The sequence below is a fragment of the Perognathus longimembris genome, chromosome 4 (assembly GCF_023159225.1).
Source record: "Perognathus longimembris pacificus isolate PPM17 chromosome 4, ASM2315922v1, whole genome shotgun sequence".
Lineage (NCBI taxonomy): Eukaryota > Metazoa > Chordata > Mammalia > Rodentia > Heteromyidae > Perognathus > Perognathus longimembris.
The window spans coordinates 83,777,371-83,794,424 of record NC_063164.1 but is presented as its reverse complement, the minus strand read 5'-3'; the positions used below and the strand labels follow the sequence as shown (position 1 = coordinate 83,794,424).

The 17,054-nt window shown below is 40.5% G+C and overlaps 1 protein-coding gene and 1 pseudogene across 13 annotated transcripts in view; both read left to right on the top strand.

Moving 5' to 3' along the window:
- Positions 1-16,140, top strand: part of R3hdm1 (R3H domain containing 1) — a 157,923-nt gene extending 141,783 nt beyond the window's left edge. For 4 of the 13 annotated variants that reach the window (XM_048345563.1, XM_048345562.1, XM_048345565.1 and 1 more), the window contains 5 exons: positions 1,283-1,449; positions 5,608-5,752; positions 11,573-11,655; positions 13,146-13,230; positions 14,388-16,026. In XM_048345563.1, the coding sequence (XP_048201520.1) occupies positions 1,283-1,449; positions 5,608-5,752; positions 11,573-11,655; positions 13,146-13,230; positions 14,388-14,743 (836 nt within the window). In that variant the 3' untranslated portion in view covers positions 14,744-16,026. Of the gene's footprint in view, positions 1-1,282; positions 1,450-5,607; positions 5,753-11,572; positions 11,656-13,145; positions 13,231-14,387 lie in introns of all 13 variants that reach the window. The other 9 variants (XM_048345556.1, XM_048345555.1, XM_048345558.1 and 6 more) reach the window with 7 other exon arrangements.
- Positions 12,393-12,988, top strand: LOC125350740 (annotated as a pseudogene).
- Positions 16,141-17,054: the final 914 nt, after the last annotated feature.

Below are 17,054 nucleotides of genomic sequence, written 5' to 3'. Positions count from 1 at the left end.
GTTTTTCTGTGGGGTTTTTTGCTGTTGTTGTTGTTGTTGTTGTTGTTGTTGTTGTTGTTGTTGTTGTTTGCCACTCCTGGGGCTTGAATTTAGGGCTTGAGCACTGCCCCTGGCTTCTTTTTGTTCAAGGCTAGCACTCTACCACTTGAGCCACAGCGCCACTTCTGGATTTTTCTATATATGTGGTGCTGAGGAATCGAACCCAGGGCCTTATGTATACGAAGAACCCAGGGCCTTATGTATACAAAGCGATCACTTTACCACTAGGCCATATTCCCAGCCCCATGCTTTGGGGTTTTTTGAGGGAGGGAGGAGGGCCTAAGGGGAGTCCAGAATGGGAAAGAGGAAGGATGAACAAATGTAATCATGCTATCCAGTATATACTGGGAATGTGGCTTAGTGGTAAAGTGCTTGCCTAGCATGCATGAAGCCCTGGGTTCAATTCCTCAGTACCACATAAACAGAAAAAGCCAGAAGTGGTGCTGTGGCCCCAGTGGTAGAATGCTAGCCTTGAGCAAAAAGAAGCCCAGGCCTCAAGCCCCGTGACTGACCAAAAACAAAAAAAGAGAGAGCTATATTACTTGTGGTCAGGGACAGTAGGGGAAAAATGGAAGGGTGACATTGTCCGAAAAAGAAATGTGCCCCTTCCCTGACTTAGGAAATGGTAAACCTTAATAATAACAATAAGCCAGGTGCTGCTTTTTGTCATGCCTGCAATCCTAGATACTCAGGAGGTGGAATCTCAAAGTTCTAAGCCCAGGCAGGGAAAAGTCTGTGAGATTCTTCTGTCCATGAAACCACTCAGAACAGGCCACAAATGGTACTGTGGCCCAAGTGGCAGAGTGCTAGCCTTGAGCACAAAGAGGCTCAGGGACTGGACCCTGAGTTCAAGTCCCAGTACCAGCAAAAGATTAAAATAAAATGATATGTATAATAACAATAAAATTATATATTTTTAAATTTAAGCGCTAGAAATATCACTCAGTGGTACATTGCAACAGGGAGCAAAGGGAATAAATGAGATGTGGAAAGGGAAGGAGGAAAAGAACCTTTGTTGGTTATGTACATATTCTAGTATCTACTAGGTGCTGCCAGAAGTAATTAACTCTCCTGAGTAAGTGTAGGCCTATATTTAATTTAGGATAGCTGAAATATTTGAGCTTAGATGTACTTAATAGTAAAATTTTGTTCAGAAATGTGAAATTATTGTTATCCTAGCTAGCTTCAGAAATACAAGTTGCTAAAATAACACTGATTTGCACTGTCCTTATCTGATTTTTAGCCATGCCGCCACCTGGTGGAGGAATGGTAATGATGCAGCTCAGTGTACCGAACAATCCACAATCTCGTGCCCACTCACCCCCTCAGTGGAAGCAAAACAAATATTACTGTGACCATCAGAGAGGACAGAAGTGTGTGGAATTTAGCAATGTAGACAATATTGTCCAGGTAAGATACTTTATTTGTTGTCATTTTTAACCTACATTTTTATCAGATAAATGAACTATACATCTCATTTGAATTTGAAATACTAGAAGATTGATAAAAATGTTTGAAAAATATCTTAATCTGTATTTCATCAACATTATGTGTCAATATTATGTAACTCCTATAAATTCACCAAATAGTATCCTTACAAATAAAGAGAGCTACCTAGTTTTAATGGTTCACATCTATAATCCCAGCACTCAGGATAGAAGAATCACCTAGCATGCAGAAGGCTTTTGGTTTCATACTTAGCACATGAAGAGAAAAAAACTAAAGTTTCATAAAGAAAAAGACGTAAACCATTTATCCTCCCTTTCCCATATGAGTGAGTGTGTGTGTGTGTGTGTTAACAACCAATTAGTTGATAAAACATTCCTCATAAAGGAATCCAATCACCAAGGCACCAGTGGCTCATGTCTGTAATCTTAGCTACTATGGAGACTGGAATCTGGGGAATCTCCATTTGAAGCCAGAGCCAAAGGGGTGGTAGGGATCAAGTGGCAGAAAGTCAGCCTTTAGTGAAAAAGCTAATGGACAATATTAAGCCCTGAGTTTAAGCCCAGTACCACCCCCAAAAAATTTTTTTAATAAAGCAATATAGTAAGTAAGTATAAAAGCAATGGTAGGCCAGGCACCAGTGGCTTACACCTTTAATCCTTGCTACTCAGGAGGCTGAGAACTGAGGCTTATGGTTCAGAGCCAGCCCCAGGCAGGAAAGTTCGGGAGACCCTTATCTCCCCGGAAGTGGCATTGTGGCTCAAGTAGTAGAGTGCTAGCCTTGAGCTGAAGGACAGCACCTAGGCCCAGAATTCAAGCCCTGCAACCAACAAAAATAAAAATAAAGAGGCATTGGGGGGCTGGGAATATGGCCTAGTGGTAGAGTGCTTGCCTTGCATACAGGAAGCACTGGGTTCAATTCCTCAGTACTAAATATATAGAAAAAGCCAGAAGTAGTGCTATGACTCAAGTGGCAGAGTGCTAGCCTTGAGCAGAAAGAAGCCAGGAACAGTGCTCAGGCCCTGAGTTCAAGCCCCAGGACTGGCAAAAAAAAAAAAAAAAAAGCAATGGTAAAATTAGAGATTGAAGTTATGGAACCCTACTGAAATGAGGGAATGGGAAAAATGAGATGTTAAAATGTTAAGGAGGGCTGGGAATGTGGCTTAGTGGCAGAATGCTTGCCTAGCATGCATGAAACCCTGGGCTCAATTCCTCAGCACCACATAAACAGAAAAAGACAGAAGTGACACTGTGGCTCAAGTGGTTGAGTGCTAGCCATGAGGAAAAGGAAGCCAGGGACAGTGCTCAGGCTCTGAATTCAAGCCCCAGGACTGGCAAAAAATATTACTAGGGTAAGTTTATAGAACTTTAAAGTTGATAGATTAGAGCTGGACACTGGTAGCTCAGGCCTGTAATCCTTGCTGCTCAGGAGGCTGAAATCTAAGGATCATGGTTCAAAGCCAGCCCAGGCAGGAGTCTGTAAGACTCTTAACTCCATTTAACCACCTGAAAACTGCAAGTAGAGCTGTGGCTCTAAAGTGGTAGAGCACTAGCCTTTAGCAAAAAATCTCTGAAATGCCATGTAGGCCCTAAGTTCAAGCCCTATGACTGACAAAAAAAAAGTTGATAGATTAGGCAAACACCATTGAACCTAGTTATCAGCTGTACTCACTGATGAAGTGATATACTAAAGCAAATATTATTTACCTCTTAATGTAGTATGAAAGAAAGCATCACCTGTATTGTACTTTTGCCAAAATAATTTGAACTTGAATTTAATCAATATTCTAGATTTGTGGTGGGTAATGGTGGCTCATGCCTAGAATCCTGAGGAGGCCTGAAATCTGAGGATCACTATTCAAAGGCAACCCAGCCAAAAAGCTCAGGGATCAAGCCCAGGCCCTGAGTTCAAGCTTCACAACTGACAAAAAACAAAAAACTCTAGGTTTAACTTGGCATTAGTGATGCCTGTAATCTTAGTTACTCAAGAGACTCATATCTAGGGATTCAAGCTCAAAGCCAGCCTGAACTAGAGACTTTTATCTCCAGTTAACCATCATAAAGCTGGAAGTAGAGGTATGGGTCAAGTAATTAGAATGCCAGCCTTGAGCAAAACAGCCAAGATTGAGGGAAAGGCTCTGAGTTCAAGCTTCAGTACTGTCACACAAACACACAAAAAAAGATAACATATACTAGTGGGATATTTTAAAAGAAGTAAAGAAAATTGTTTATAATCCTGATATTACCTAAAGGGTTATATAACTACATGAATGAAGTTTTGTACCATTTAGAAGATCCTTAAGTATTCACACTAAAATGAATAAGAAATACCTACGACCCAGATGGTAGTTTGTTTTATTTTTGTGTGTGTGTAAGTCCTGGGGCTTGAACTCAGGGCCAAGATGCTGAACTTTTGTACTGGAGGCTAGCAACCACTTGAATCACAGTTCTACTTCTGGCTTTTTAAGAAGTTAACTGGAGTGAGATAAGAGTCTCATAGGCTTTCCTGCTTTTTTTTTCTTTCTTTCTTTCTTTTTTTTTTTTTTTTTTTTTTGCCAGTCCTGGGGACTGAACTCAGAACCTACCACTAAGCCACATTCCCAGCCCTTACTTACCTGCTTTGGACTGCAATCCTCCAATCTCAGCCTCCTGAGTAGCTAGGATTACAGGTGTGAGTCACCGACACCTAGCTCAGATGGTAGTTTTAATTGTCTTTCTTCATTAAAAGGAACTAGGACTGCTTAGAGAAAATAACTTGCCAGGATGGATGCTGGGAAATTCAAGATGTGCTTATACCATCAAGTTGTCAGAAAGTAAGGAAAGACTGGAAGAATGATAGGGTGTGACAAAGAACACAGGTGTAGGCTTGAAGATAAAAACCAATAGAAATGAATGACCATCTAGAGAATAAAATAAGAATCCATGAATCCACACTGATAATTTAAAAAATGGAGGAGAATGAATAAATGAAGGAGAAAAGTGAAACTTACAGAAGACTGTGAAGTAATAATAAAAAAAGTAATCATACAGTTAGAAAATTACTATCAGCAAACTGAGTCCAGTCCTCAGCTTTGCAAAAATATGTAAATAAATAACACTTTGCAGCTAGAGATGAAACTCAGTGGTGGACCACTTGTCTAGCAAGGAAGAAGGAGGCCCTGGATTTAATTCCCAGCACTACCTGTCTCCAAATTATAGCAAAGCCGAAAAGTTCTTATCACCTAATAACATTATAGCTGTCTTAAAATCCTCTATAAAAAGAAAGAAAACAAATGTAATTAAATTTTAACATCATGTCGGAAATTAAGAAATTCTCTTCAACTATGCTCTATGGATGAAATTATTTTAAAATGAAATGCTTCATTTCATTTTATTCATAAATATTGCTTTCGTGTAGGAAAGAAAGAATGAGATGAATTTATATTCTCTTTTGTAAGAGAGAACGGTATTATTGCCAAGGTTCAAATCAGCTTTAACCTATACCAAGTTGGTTTTCTGTGACTAACACCATAATCCTAGCTACTCATGCAGCTGCGATCTGAGGTTCAAAACCAGCCCAGGCAGTAAAGACTGTGAGACTCTTTATCTTCAGTTATTAAACACCAAAACAGTTGAATTAGAGCTATGAGTCAAGTGGTAGACCACTAATCTTGAGCAAAAAATGCTCAAGGATATCACCTAAGCTAAGTTCAAGCCCCAGGACCAACACACACACACACACACACACACACACACACACACACACACACCTATATATAGTCCATTTCTATATTTATTTTAAAAATGCTAACAACAATAATATTCCTGTTTATTTTTAGGAGTTGATTAGATACCTTTATAATGTCTAATTTTTATGAAAACCTATTTTATTAGCTTATTTATATAGGGGATTATTTCATTGTTAAATCTGTATACATGTTTACACTATATTCCAATCAGGCTCATCCCTTCCATCACACTCCCTGCCTCCCTCCTCTCTAAAAATAGCATCCCCAGTGAGTTTTCTTATTTCATTTATGAATACATATTTATAATTAGGAAGAATAAAAAATTTTGACCAAAGAAAACTTGCAAACAGCCTGCTCAAGTGTAACCCACTTTCTCAATGTTTTGCAATTTCAGCATAACCCTCAACTCAGCAGTCCCATTATTTCACCAGCACAGTCGCCAGCACCAGCTCAGCTGTCCACCCTAAAAAGTCTTCGTCCATCTGGACCACCACTTTCCATCATGTCCCAGTTTTCTAGACCTTTTGTTCCTGGGCAGGGTAAGTCTATGTGCAATGAGGCATAGCTTCAGAAAACTTTTAAGTCATCCATTCGCAGTTATCTGATAACTTATCTTGATATTATAATACCTTTCTGTTATACACAGGGCTGCATTTTCATCTTCACCCAAGCATATCTATTTACTACCATATATAAATTCTTCTAATCTTAATATTCTTTTGTTAGCTATTAATTGTTAATTCTGAGTAATTAGGATTACAAGTGTGAGCTGCCAGTGTCTATCTTTTAAAATCATGTTTTAAAGAATCAGTGGCTAATGGCTTACCCCTGTAAGCCTAGCTATTGCGGAGGCTGAGATCTGACAACTGTAGTTCGAATCTAGCCTGGGCAGAAAGTCCATGAGACTTATCTCTAATTAATTACCTAAAGAGCCAGAAATGAAGCTGTGGCTCAAGTACTAGACCACTAACTTTGAGCAACATAAGCTCAGGGATAGCACCCAGGCCCTGAGTTTAAGCCCCAAGACAAGCAAAAAAAAAAAAAAAAAAAAACCATTAAGAATATCTGTTGAGCTAGAGGCTCTAAAATTCAAAGCTCAGTACTGCTACAAAAATTAAAAAGGGAATTTTGGCATCAAAATACAGTGAGCAATTTTAAAAAGAAGTTACACAAACTGAGTGCTAGTGACTCCTACCCATAATCCTAGCTACTTAGTCTGAGAGCTAGTGATTGTGATTGGAAACCAACCTTGGCAGCATTAACCACTAAAAAGACAGAAGTAAAGCTGAGGCTCAAGTGGTAGAGTACTAGCTTAGCCTTGAGTACAAAAGCTGAGGAATAACACCCAGACCCCAAGTTCAAGCTCCAGGACTCCGCCATTGAATAAACAAACCAACACATAAATAACTACACTGGCTGCCCTCATGTTTGTAATCCCAGCTATATAGGACAATGAGATCTGGTGGTTTTCACAGTTTGAGGCCAACCAAAGTAAGCATTTATCAAAACCCTGTCTCAAGGAGGGAAAGTGGGAGAAAAATGAGGGAGAGGGTAACAACTTTGACAAAAAATGTATTTACTACCTTACACATGTAACTGTAACCCTTCTGTTCATCACCTTAACAATAAAACTAAATTAAAAAAAAAAAAGAAAACCTCATCTCAATACATAATCTTAGGAAGATAACACACTGTGTGGTAGATAATGAGGTGGAGAATTCAGTCTGGGACTAAACTCAAGCAACAATGCAAGGCCCTTCCTGAAAAAAAGTAGTTAAAGGTCCAGTGCAAGCGCAATCCTCTGAGTTCAAATCCCAGTACTGGAAAAGAAAAAAAGGTTAAAAAGTAACACAGCCCCTGGGGGCTGGGAATATGGCCTTACAACTGGTAAGAGTGCTTGCTTTGTATACATGAAGCCCTGGGTTCGATTTCCCAACACCACACTTATAGAAAATGGCCAGAAGTGGCACTATGGCTCAAGTGACAGAGCAGAGTGCTAGCCTTGAGCAAAAAGAAGCCAGGGACAGTGCTCGGACCCTGAGTCTAAGCTCCAGGACTGGCCAAAAAAAAAAAGTAACACAGGTATTTCAAAAATGAAGATATCCAATTATAACCCTTTTAGAACTTACTCAACGGGCTGGGGATATGGCCTAGTGGCAAGAGCGCTTGCCTCGTATACTTGAAGCCCTGGGTTCAATTCCCCAGCACCACATATACAGAAAATGGCCAGAAGTGGCGCTGTGGCTCAAGTGGCAGAGTGCTAGCCTTGAGCAAAAAGAAGCCAGGAACAGTGCTCAGGCCCTGAGTTCAAGGCCCAGGACTGGCCAAAAAAAAAAAGAACTTACTCAACATTGTCAATTGCTAGGAAAATTAATGTTAAAACCAGAATAAGGGGCTGGGAATGTGGCTTAGCAGGACAGTGCTTGCCCACCATACATGAAGAAAAGGCTGGCAGTGGTGCTGTGGGTGGCTCCAGTGGTAGAGTGCTAGCCTTGAGCAAAAGTAGCCCAGAAACAGTGCCCAGGCCCTGAATTCAGTCACCAGGACCAGCAAAGAAAAAAAAAAAAAGAAAAGAAAAAGAATGAAATGTCACTCATATCTACTAGGGCTATAAAATGATAAATCCACTTTGGGAAAAGTAGTGGCAATTTTCTGCAATTAATCACTTGGTATACAACACAGCAATTTCATTCTGAGGTGAAAAAGAAATTGAAAACCTACTCATACAGACTTATACAAGAATATTTTATAACAACTTTGTTTTATAGTAGCCCAAACTGGACATGACAAACAACAGGAAATTGGCCAAATTTGTGATATCTCCTTACAATGGATTTACTTAATTGTAAAAGTGTACACATCATGTACACATCAGGCTTATGCACAGCAACAGATGAATGTCAGAGGCATTATGTTTTTACAAAAAAAAATTTAAACCTGACAAGCCATATGTAGTATCACACTCCTGTAATTCCAGCACAGACTGAGGTAGGATAGCAACAAGTCTAACCTGGACAACATAGTGAGAAAGAACATTATAGTTGAGGCTGGGGATATGGCCTAGTGGCAAGAGTGCTTGCTTGCCTCATATATCAGCTCTGTTCAATCAGCTCTGTTTCCCCCCCAGTTCTTAAAAAGCATGAAAATGTCCACTGACACATTGCTTTAACATAGAGCCAAATAGTTTTAGAGATGTAAAACAAGCTATTTTATAACACAGTGTCTCCGAGTGTTCTAAATACTACATCATCTCAGACTTGAAGGGAGATAATCAAGATTAGATCTTGTATATGGGGCTTGGATACCACTAGCTCAAGAAACTTACCAACTCACTATTTTAGGGCTGGGAATATGGTCTAGTGGCAAAGAGTGCTTGCCTTGTATACATGAAGCACTGGGTTCGATTCCCCAGCACCACATATATACCACATATATAGAAAATGGCCAGAAGTAGTGCTGTGGCTCAAGTGGTAGAGTGCTAGCCTTGAGCAAAAAGAAGCCAGGGATAGTGCTCAGGCCCTGAGACCAAGCCCCAGGACTGGCCAAAAAAAAAAAATACAAGAACTTTACAGTTGAAAGTGCATACCTTGTTCCTCTTTGTTACAATTAGGAATGAGGAGAAAGGGGTATAAGATTTCCTGAAGGTTGAAGTGGGCTAAAGCCATAGGAAGAAAAATGTAATGTACGTGTTCAGTACATACTGTTTTGTTTTTGTTTTGCAAGAAGAATTGAACTATTTTCGCTAATGAGTAAATGGTGGAAAACGGAAAAAAATAGATTTTATGAACATATTTTTCTAGCACTTATTGATAACCCTCTTCCAATTATGGTTTAAATGACCATGTAACCCAAATTAAATTATTTTCCAGCATTTATTAAGCCATTACTGTATGATGGCTTTAGTCACTTCTAAGTGAAATACTACCCCAACAAAGATTCTTAGAGCAACAAAGATTTAAGAATACATATAGGCACTGAATGCCTAAGCCCTCAGTGTAAAAAAAAAAAATGTACATTGAAAATTCAAATTTTGTTTAAAGAGAAATTAAGAGCAGACTCAAGCCAGGTGCTTGATGGCTCATATCTCTATCCTACCTACTCAGAAGGTTGAGATCTAAGAATCACGGTTCAAAGCCAACTTGGGCAGAAAAGTCTGTGGCTCTTATCTCTAGTTAACTAGTAAAAAGACGGAAATGGGGGCTGGGGATATGGCCTAGTGGCAAGAGCACTTGCCTCGTATATACGAGGCCCTGGGTTCAATTCCCCAGCACCATATATACAGAAAACGGCCAGAAGTGGCGCTGTGGCTCAAGTGGCAGAGTGCTAGCCTTGAGCAAAAGGAAGCCAGGGACAGTGCCCAGGCCCTGAGTCCAAGGCCCAGGACTGGCCAAAAAAAAAAAAAAGACGGAATGGGCTGGGGATATGGCCTAGTGGCAAGAGTGCTTGCCTCATATACATGAGGCCCTGGGTTCGATTCCCCAGCACCACATATCTAGAAAATGGCCAGAAGTGGCGCTGTGGCTCAAGTGGCAGAGTGCTAGCCTTGAGCAAAAAGAAGCCAGGGACAGCGCTCAGGCCCTGAGTCCAAGCCCCAGGACTGGCCAAAAAATAAAAATAAAAAATAAATTAAAAAAAAAGTAAAAAGACGGAAATGGAGCTGTGGCTCAAGTGGTGAGCACCAGCCTCTCAGCAAGAAAACCAAATGAGAACAAAGGGCCCTGAATTCAAGCACTATTACTTGCACAAAAGAAAAAAAGAACAGACTCAAAGCCTAGAATATAAATATATCTTTTGGTGAATACAACTCAGATGTATATAATTAATAGTGAATTGGGTAGATAGAATATGTTTTCCTGAGTTCTTTTTCTCCTAAAATGTCAGTTCTTGATCATCATACAGAAATGTAGATTCCAGCATTTCTAGTGGGTAGACTGAGTATTATACTTACTTTGGATTTTATGTTATTTTATAACTTTGATTTCATATCAAATTTTTCTTAGGTTCTTCTATATCTTCAAGTTTTTTACTTTTTTTTGTGTGTGTCAGTCATAGGGCTTGATCTCAGGGCCTGGATGCTGTCCCTGAGTTCTTTCACTCAAGGCTTGCACTCTACCACAGCCTCTTCTGGTTTTCTAGTTGTTAGTTTAAGATAAGAGTCTCATGGGGCTGGAAATGTGGCTTGTAGAGTAGCTTGCCTGGCATACATGAAGCCCTAGATTTTATTCCTCAGTACCACATACACAGAAAAAGCCAGAAATGGCCCTGTGGCTCAAGTGGTAGAGTGCTAGCCTTGAGCAAAAGAAGCTCAGAGGCAGTGCCTAGGCCCTGTGTCTGGCAAAAACAACAAAATAAAAAACAGTCTCATGGACTTTCCTACCCAGAATGACTTTGAACCGAGATCCTCAGATCTCAGCCTTCTAAGTAGCTAGGACTACAGCCATAAGCCACTGGTGCCCAGCTTTCATTTCACTGTTATCTAGTTAAAAAAAAAAAAAAGTTAGGGGCTGGGAATATGGCCTAGTGGTAAAATGCTCACCTCATATACATGGAGCCCTGGGTTTGATTCTTCAGCAACACACACACACACACACACACACACACACACACACACACACACACACGTCCAGAAGTGGTGCTGTGACTCAAGTGGTAGAGTGCTAGCCTTGAACAAAAAAAAAGTTAATAACAGAGTGTGAAGGAAGGGGTGACAGTGTCTAAAAAGCAATGTGCTCTTTACTAGATTTATGTAACTATAACCCATCTGTATATCACCGTAATAATAATTTAATGGCTCCAAATGAGCAGTTTTTAAATACTTAGTTTTCACCATTTATCCTCCATAACTTTGTTAGTTCTAATCATTTCAGAAGTTTACCTTGACTCTTTAAAATTATATGGCAAATTTCTTGATGGTACTAGGGTTTGAACTCATTGCCTCTCAATGTACTATGCAGGTGTTTTTATTGAGGAAGTCATACTTCTAGCCCTGTATTTCTAGCCTTGTATTTTGCTGGTTATTTCTGAGATAGTCTCACTTTCTGCCTGAGTTTGTGCCTAGGTACATCTGCCATAAACACAACCACTACATCTAGTTCTCCATTGAAAATGAGTCTCTTGAACTTTTCTACCTGGGCTAGCCTCGAACCATACTCCTCCCAATCTTAGCCTCCCAAGTAGCTAAGGTCACATGCATGAGCCACCATCACCAAGCTGTTTTTTAAATACATCAATTATCCACACTTCTTTTATACTGTTAAATTTGTTTCTCCTGCTCTTTATTTTGGACAATTTAGGAAAGTACAGAAGGTATTGTCTAACTAGGAGAGAAAAACCGTAAAACTGTTTTTGTTGGCTTTTAGGAGATACCAGGTATCCATTACTTGGCCAGCCTCTGCAATACAACCCTCCTGCAGTTCTACACGGACACATTCCAAACCAACAGGTAAGAAAGACAGCGCTCTGACCTTGTAGGCTTCGCCACGGAACATACTCTGTTGCTAGGAATGTTGAGGACTGCCCCGCTGTTGGCACTACTCAAGAAGTGATGTGTGTGCCTTAAGTAGCTGCTTTATGCCTGTAAGCACTGTCCCCATCAAGAGCGAGCAAGGAGAGCTGGGAATATGGTTTCATGGTAGAGTGCTTGCCTTGCATGCATAAAGCCCTGGGTTCGATTCCTCAGCACCACATAAACAGAAAAGGCCAGAAGTGGTGCTGTGGCTCAAGTGGTAGAGTGTTAGCCTGAGCAAAAAGCCAGGGACAGTGCTCAACCCTGAGGCCAAGCCCCAGGACTGGCAAAAAAAGAAAAAGACATGCTTGTTTTGTGATCACTCTCAGGTTATTCTCTGGGCTGTACCTTCTGACTAGCATCTCTGTTATGATAGCTACTATTTATACTCATGGGACAAGATAGGGGTTGTGTGTTGTGTCATTTTTTATTGTGAGTTTATCTGAACAGTGGCTTTGAGAATCTTTGTGTACTTAAAAGAAGTCAGGTTTCTCTACTTAGCTTTTGCCTTTGGCACATGTCGTGCAGTATCCCTGGCTGGTCACTGTGTTTTCTTACCTTAATTTCTTAGCATGATAGATGGTAGAGGGTAAAGTGATTTAAAAAAAAAAAAGAAAGAAAGAAAGAAAAGAAAAAGAGCTGTGCAAGGGAATTAAGTGGCAGCTGCTAGGCTGAGCCATGCTTCAAAAAGCTAGGAGTGGCTGGTGCCGCCACCATGTCTTTAGTGATACCTGAGAAGTTCTGGTGGCACATTTTGTGAATACTCAACACTAGCATCAATGGGCAGCAAAAAATAGCCTTTGCCATCACTGCCTTTAAGGGTGTGGGGTAAAGATAAGCTCATGTAGTGTTGAGGAAAGCAGACATAGACCTCGCCAAGAGGGCTGGAGAACTCACAGGTAGAATGTGTGATCACAATTATGCAGAAGATTCCAGACTGGTTCTTAAACAGAAGGAGGTACAGGATGGAAAAGATAGCCAGGTTCTGGCCAATGGTCTGGATAATAAGCTCCATGAAGACCTGGAATGGCTGAAGAAGATTCGAGTCCATAGAGGGCTTCACACCTGGAGCTTTTGAGTCAGAAGCCAACACACTAAGACCACCAGATGCTGTGTTCATACTGTGGGTATGTCCAAGAAAAAATGAGTCTGTGGTCCTTTTTTGTTAATAGTTTATATTCTGGGGGTGGGGGGGGGAGCTCAGAGTGCTACCAAAAGATAGGTAGGCAAGACTAGAGCCTCCCTTCAGGTGACAAGTTAGAGTGAGAGACAGAGAATCTCTGAAGAGCACAGTCCAGAAGTAGGTGGTTTATTTCTGCTGAAGTACAAAACCCAAACTAAGTATGTTTCTGTGCTAAGTTTTTAAGATTACAAACACATATTTTAGCATTATCAAATTTGATTCCCAACTATTTTTGTGTCTCCAGGGTCAGTCTGGCAGCAGACATGGAAACCGAGGAAGGAGACAAGCTAAAAAAGCTGCATCCACAGACCTTGGAGCAGGAGAGGCAGGTGTGTCCTCAAGGGGCAACTAGATCTGTGTCTGCAAAGTTGTGATAGTGTGAAAATACACTACACTGTAGGAATAAGCTTTCTTCACCATAGAGGTTGAAAAAGAAACATCCCTGACAATTATGCAATCTTTTATGTTGAGTACCTGATCTGGTTTTTTATGTTTTATTTTTTGTTTTGTTTTATTTTTTGCCAGTCCTGGGGCTTGAACTCAATGCCTGGTTACTGTCACTGATCTGCTGTTTGCTCAAGGCAAGCACTCTACCACTTGAGCCACATCACCACTTGCAGCTTTTTGGTAGTTAACTTGAGCTAAGAGTCTCATGGACTTTCCTGCCCTGGCTGGCTTTGAACCATGATCCTTAGATCTCAGCCTCCTGAGTAGCTAGGATTACAGGTGTGAGCCACTGGTGCCCAGTTCCTTGTTTTTTGTTTTTTTGTTTTTTGTGCCAGTCTTGGGTTTAAACTTAGGGCCTGGGTTCTGTCCCTTGAGCTTTTTCCCTCAAGGCTAGTGGCTAACACTTGAACCATAGCTCTACTTCCAGATTTTTGCTTATTAACTCGAGATAAGAGTTGCAGACTTTACTACCCAGGCTGGCTTTGAATCACAATCCTCAGATCTCAGCCTCCTGAGGGATGTGTTTTTGTAACTCTTTCTCCACTAGATGTGAGAATAATAGAGGTACAGAGGAGTTTAGGAGCAATGAAAGGAGCTTATGGAAAAGAGGTGTCTGAGAGAAGCACTTAATGTGAAAAGCCTCTGTGTTCTTTGATAAAGAGGTTGTTATGACACCCATGAAGGAGAAGCAAGCAAAGTGCCTTCACTTTCGAATTTTCTACTCAGCCGTCAGGTGGTTAGGATGTTGTTATACTTACTTTACAATGGTAACAGAGAGTTGGCTTAGGGAAGCTACTATTTAGTATATTTTTATCTATGCAGCTATCATTGAAAACTGATATCAGCAGCTTAACAATGTTAGTTCTGTACCCCCGTACATAACAAATAAGTAGAAATTATTTAAAGGGTAGCTGTAATAATGACAATTTGTGTTTTGTAAATAGCATCAGAAAAATCTGTTAATTTCTATGTCATTTTTGGGTCTACAGTACTTTTTTGGTAACGGGGATGTATTAATCTTACACTTTTTCCATTCTAGTTATTGGAAAGGTCTTGGAAATTACTGAACTACCTGATGGAATAACTCGCATGGAAGCTGAGAAACTTTTTGGGGAACTCTTTAAAATTGGAGCCAAGATCCGGTGGCTTCGGGACCCACAGTCTCAGCTGCATCGTCACCCTCTCTGCTGTGGCAGTGGAGACAGCACTGTCAACTCTGAACGCTCTAAACCCAGTGACTTGGCTTCTACATACACAGTCTTAGCCACATTCCCCTCCATTTCGGCTGCACAGAATGCCCTGAAGAAACAAATTAACTCGGTTAACAAGTTTAAGCTGAGAACAAGCAAGAAGCACTATGACTTTCACATTTTGGAAAGGGCAAGTTCTCAGTAACAGCCCCCTTTGGACCCTTCAGTCTATGGTTCCCCTGCCCTCTTTCATCTCTGATTGGCTTGGTATTTGGAGCTCTCTTAAGATTATAGAGACTCCTAGAATGTTTGGTCATTGTGGTATAGCTTTTGAAGGCCAGTGATCCAGCAAAAGGAGGAAAAATTACACATTTTACCCCACTGACTAGAGGAATCCACACAGGAATGATACAGTTAGCTTTTTCCAAGGAAATGCTCTTCAGATGCCTCCTAACTTTTATAGTTATTTTGTTTTATATTTCTGAATTCTTGTATCAGATCCAAAGCTCTATTGTACAGCAAACTACTCTTCAAAGTGATTATAACCAGTTACACCTGTATTTCTTTTTGCAGCCAGCACAGTATGACCCAACTGAGAATTTGGGGGAAAAAGAATGCAGGAGTGGAATAACCAAGTCAAAACCATGTACATCTTTTTGGGGGGCTGAGGGTGCTAAGGAGAGCCCACAAATAGAAGATTACTCTTTCCCTATATCTCTATAAACACAAACTTTTTCAGAAAATACAAAACTTCCTTGTAGGGTCCTTATTCATTTAGGTAGTATGAATGTTAAGTGTAAAGTAAATTATGTTCTTAATGCCTCTTAATCAAACCACTTATATTCAAAGGGGAAATAGGAATCATCCTAGGCAGGAAAATATTTCCATTTTTTTAAGTGTCCCTCCAATAACTAAATGCCACTTAACCTGCATTCCCCTCCTTTGGGTTTTGGTTTTTTTTGTGTTTTTTTTTTTTTTTTTTGGTCACCTATGGAAATGCCTTTGATGAGTGCTGGAAATTTCTTAAGTGGTTCAAATTTTGTTTCCATTGTTTGCAGCGGATTACTGGACATCAAAAATTCATTGCACTTAGGAACCTTCTTTTCAATTTCTGTGTAATTTGCAAGGCTGTACAATGTGTGCTGATGCAAGCCTTTTTCAGTTCAAAGAATAAATGTTTACAAATACAGGTTACTTTGTCTTTTTTAATTATAATACCTTTCTAATTAGACAATTAAAAATAGTGCATAATTTGATTTTAGCTTATATATTTTGCTATCCAGTTGAACATCTATCCAGTTGGGCATAAATACTTTACCAGACATCTTTCTCCATTGTTACCCCAAGCAGTCACACTGTTGGGACTCTAAAGTTGACATTTGGCAGCTGTGATGTTCCTGTTAATCTGTTTTCACCAAGTTTAGACTAAGTGTTTATTATGAAAAGCATCAGACGCTAATGCACTCAATGTAGAGCATTTGGAAAATTCCTTGGACCCAGTGACACCAAGGCTTCCTGCAAGCTGGCATCAAAAGTCAGAGAAGAGCCAGGTGCTGGTACTTAACTCCTATAATCCTATTACTCAGAGGGCTAAGATCTTAAGGTCAGGGTTGGAAGCCATCCCTGGCAGGAAAGTCCATGAGATTCCTAATCTCCAATTAACCACCAAAAAGCCAGAGATGGAGCTGAGACTCAAGTGCCAGCCTTGAACAGAAAAGCTAAGCATCCTGGCCCGCCCTGAGCTCAAGCCCTGGTACTGGCACAAAGGAAATTAGTATAAAATAGAAATTCAGTTCATCAGTTGTACTAGTTACATTTCAAATGCTCAAACCATGTGTGGCTATGATCCTGTTAATAAGGTCTCACTGCTGGGAACTACTCTGAGGCTCTCAGTTGGGAGCTATCCCAGGCAGGAGAGTCCATGAGATTCTTAATCTTCAAGTAACCACCAAAAATCCAGAAGTGGAACTGAGGCTCAAGTAGAGTGCCAGCCTTGAACAGAAAAGCTAACCCTTGGCCCTTATAGTTTGTTTTGTTTTTGTTGCCAGTACTGAGGTGTGAACTCAGGGCCTGGGCACTGTTCCTGGCTTCATTTTGCTCAAGGCTAGCACTCTACCTCTTGAGCCACAGCACCACTTCCAGCTTTTTTCTATATGTGTGGTGCTGAGGAATCGAACCCAGGGCTTCACATATACAAGGCAAGCACTTTACCATTAGGCCATATTCCCAGCCCATCCCTGGCCCTTACAGTTCTAGCCCTGGTACTGGCACAAAAAAAAAGTAATATATCAGTTGTACTAGTTATATTTCAAGTGCTCAGTAACCATATATGGCTATGATATTGTTAGTAAGGTCTCACTGCTGGGGGCTGGTAGTTACTCTAAGGGTCTCAGTTTGACCTAGCCCAGGAAGGAAGTCCATGAAACTGTTACATCCAGTTACCACAAAAAGCCACAAGTGGAGGTATGTCTCAAGTGGTAGAATGCAGCCTTGAGTGACAAAGCTAAGCAAGAGTG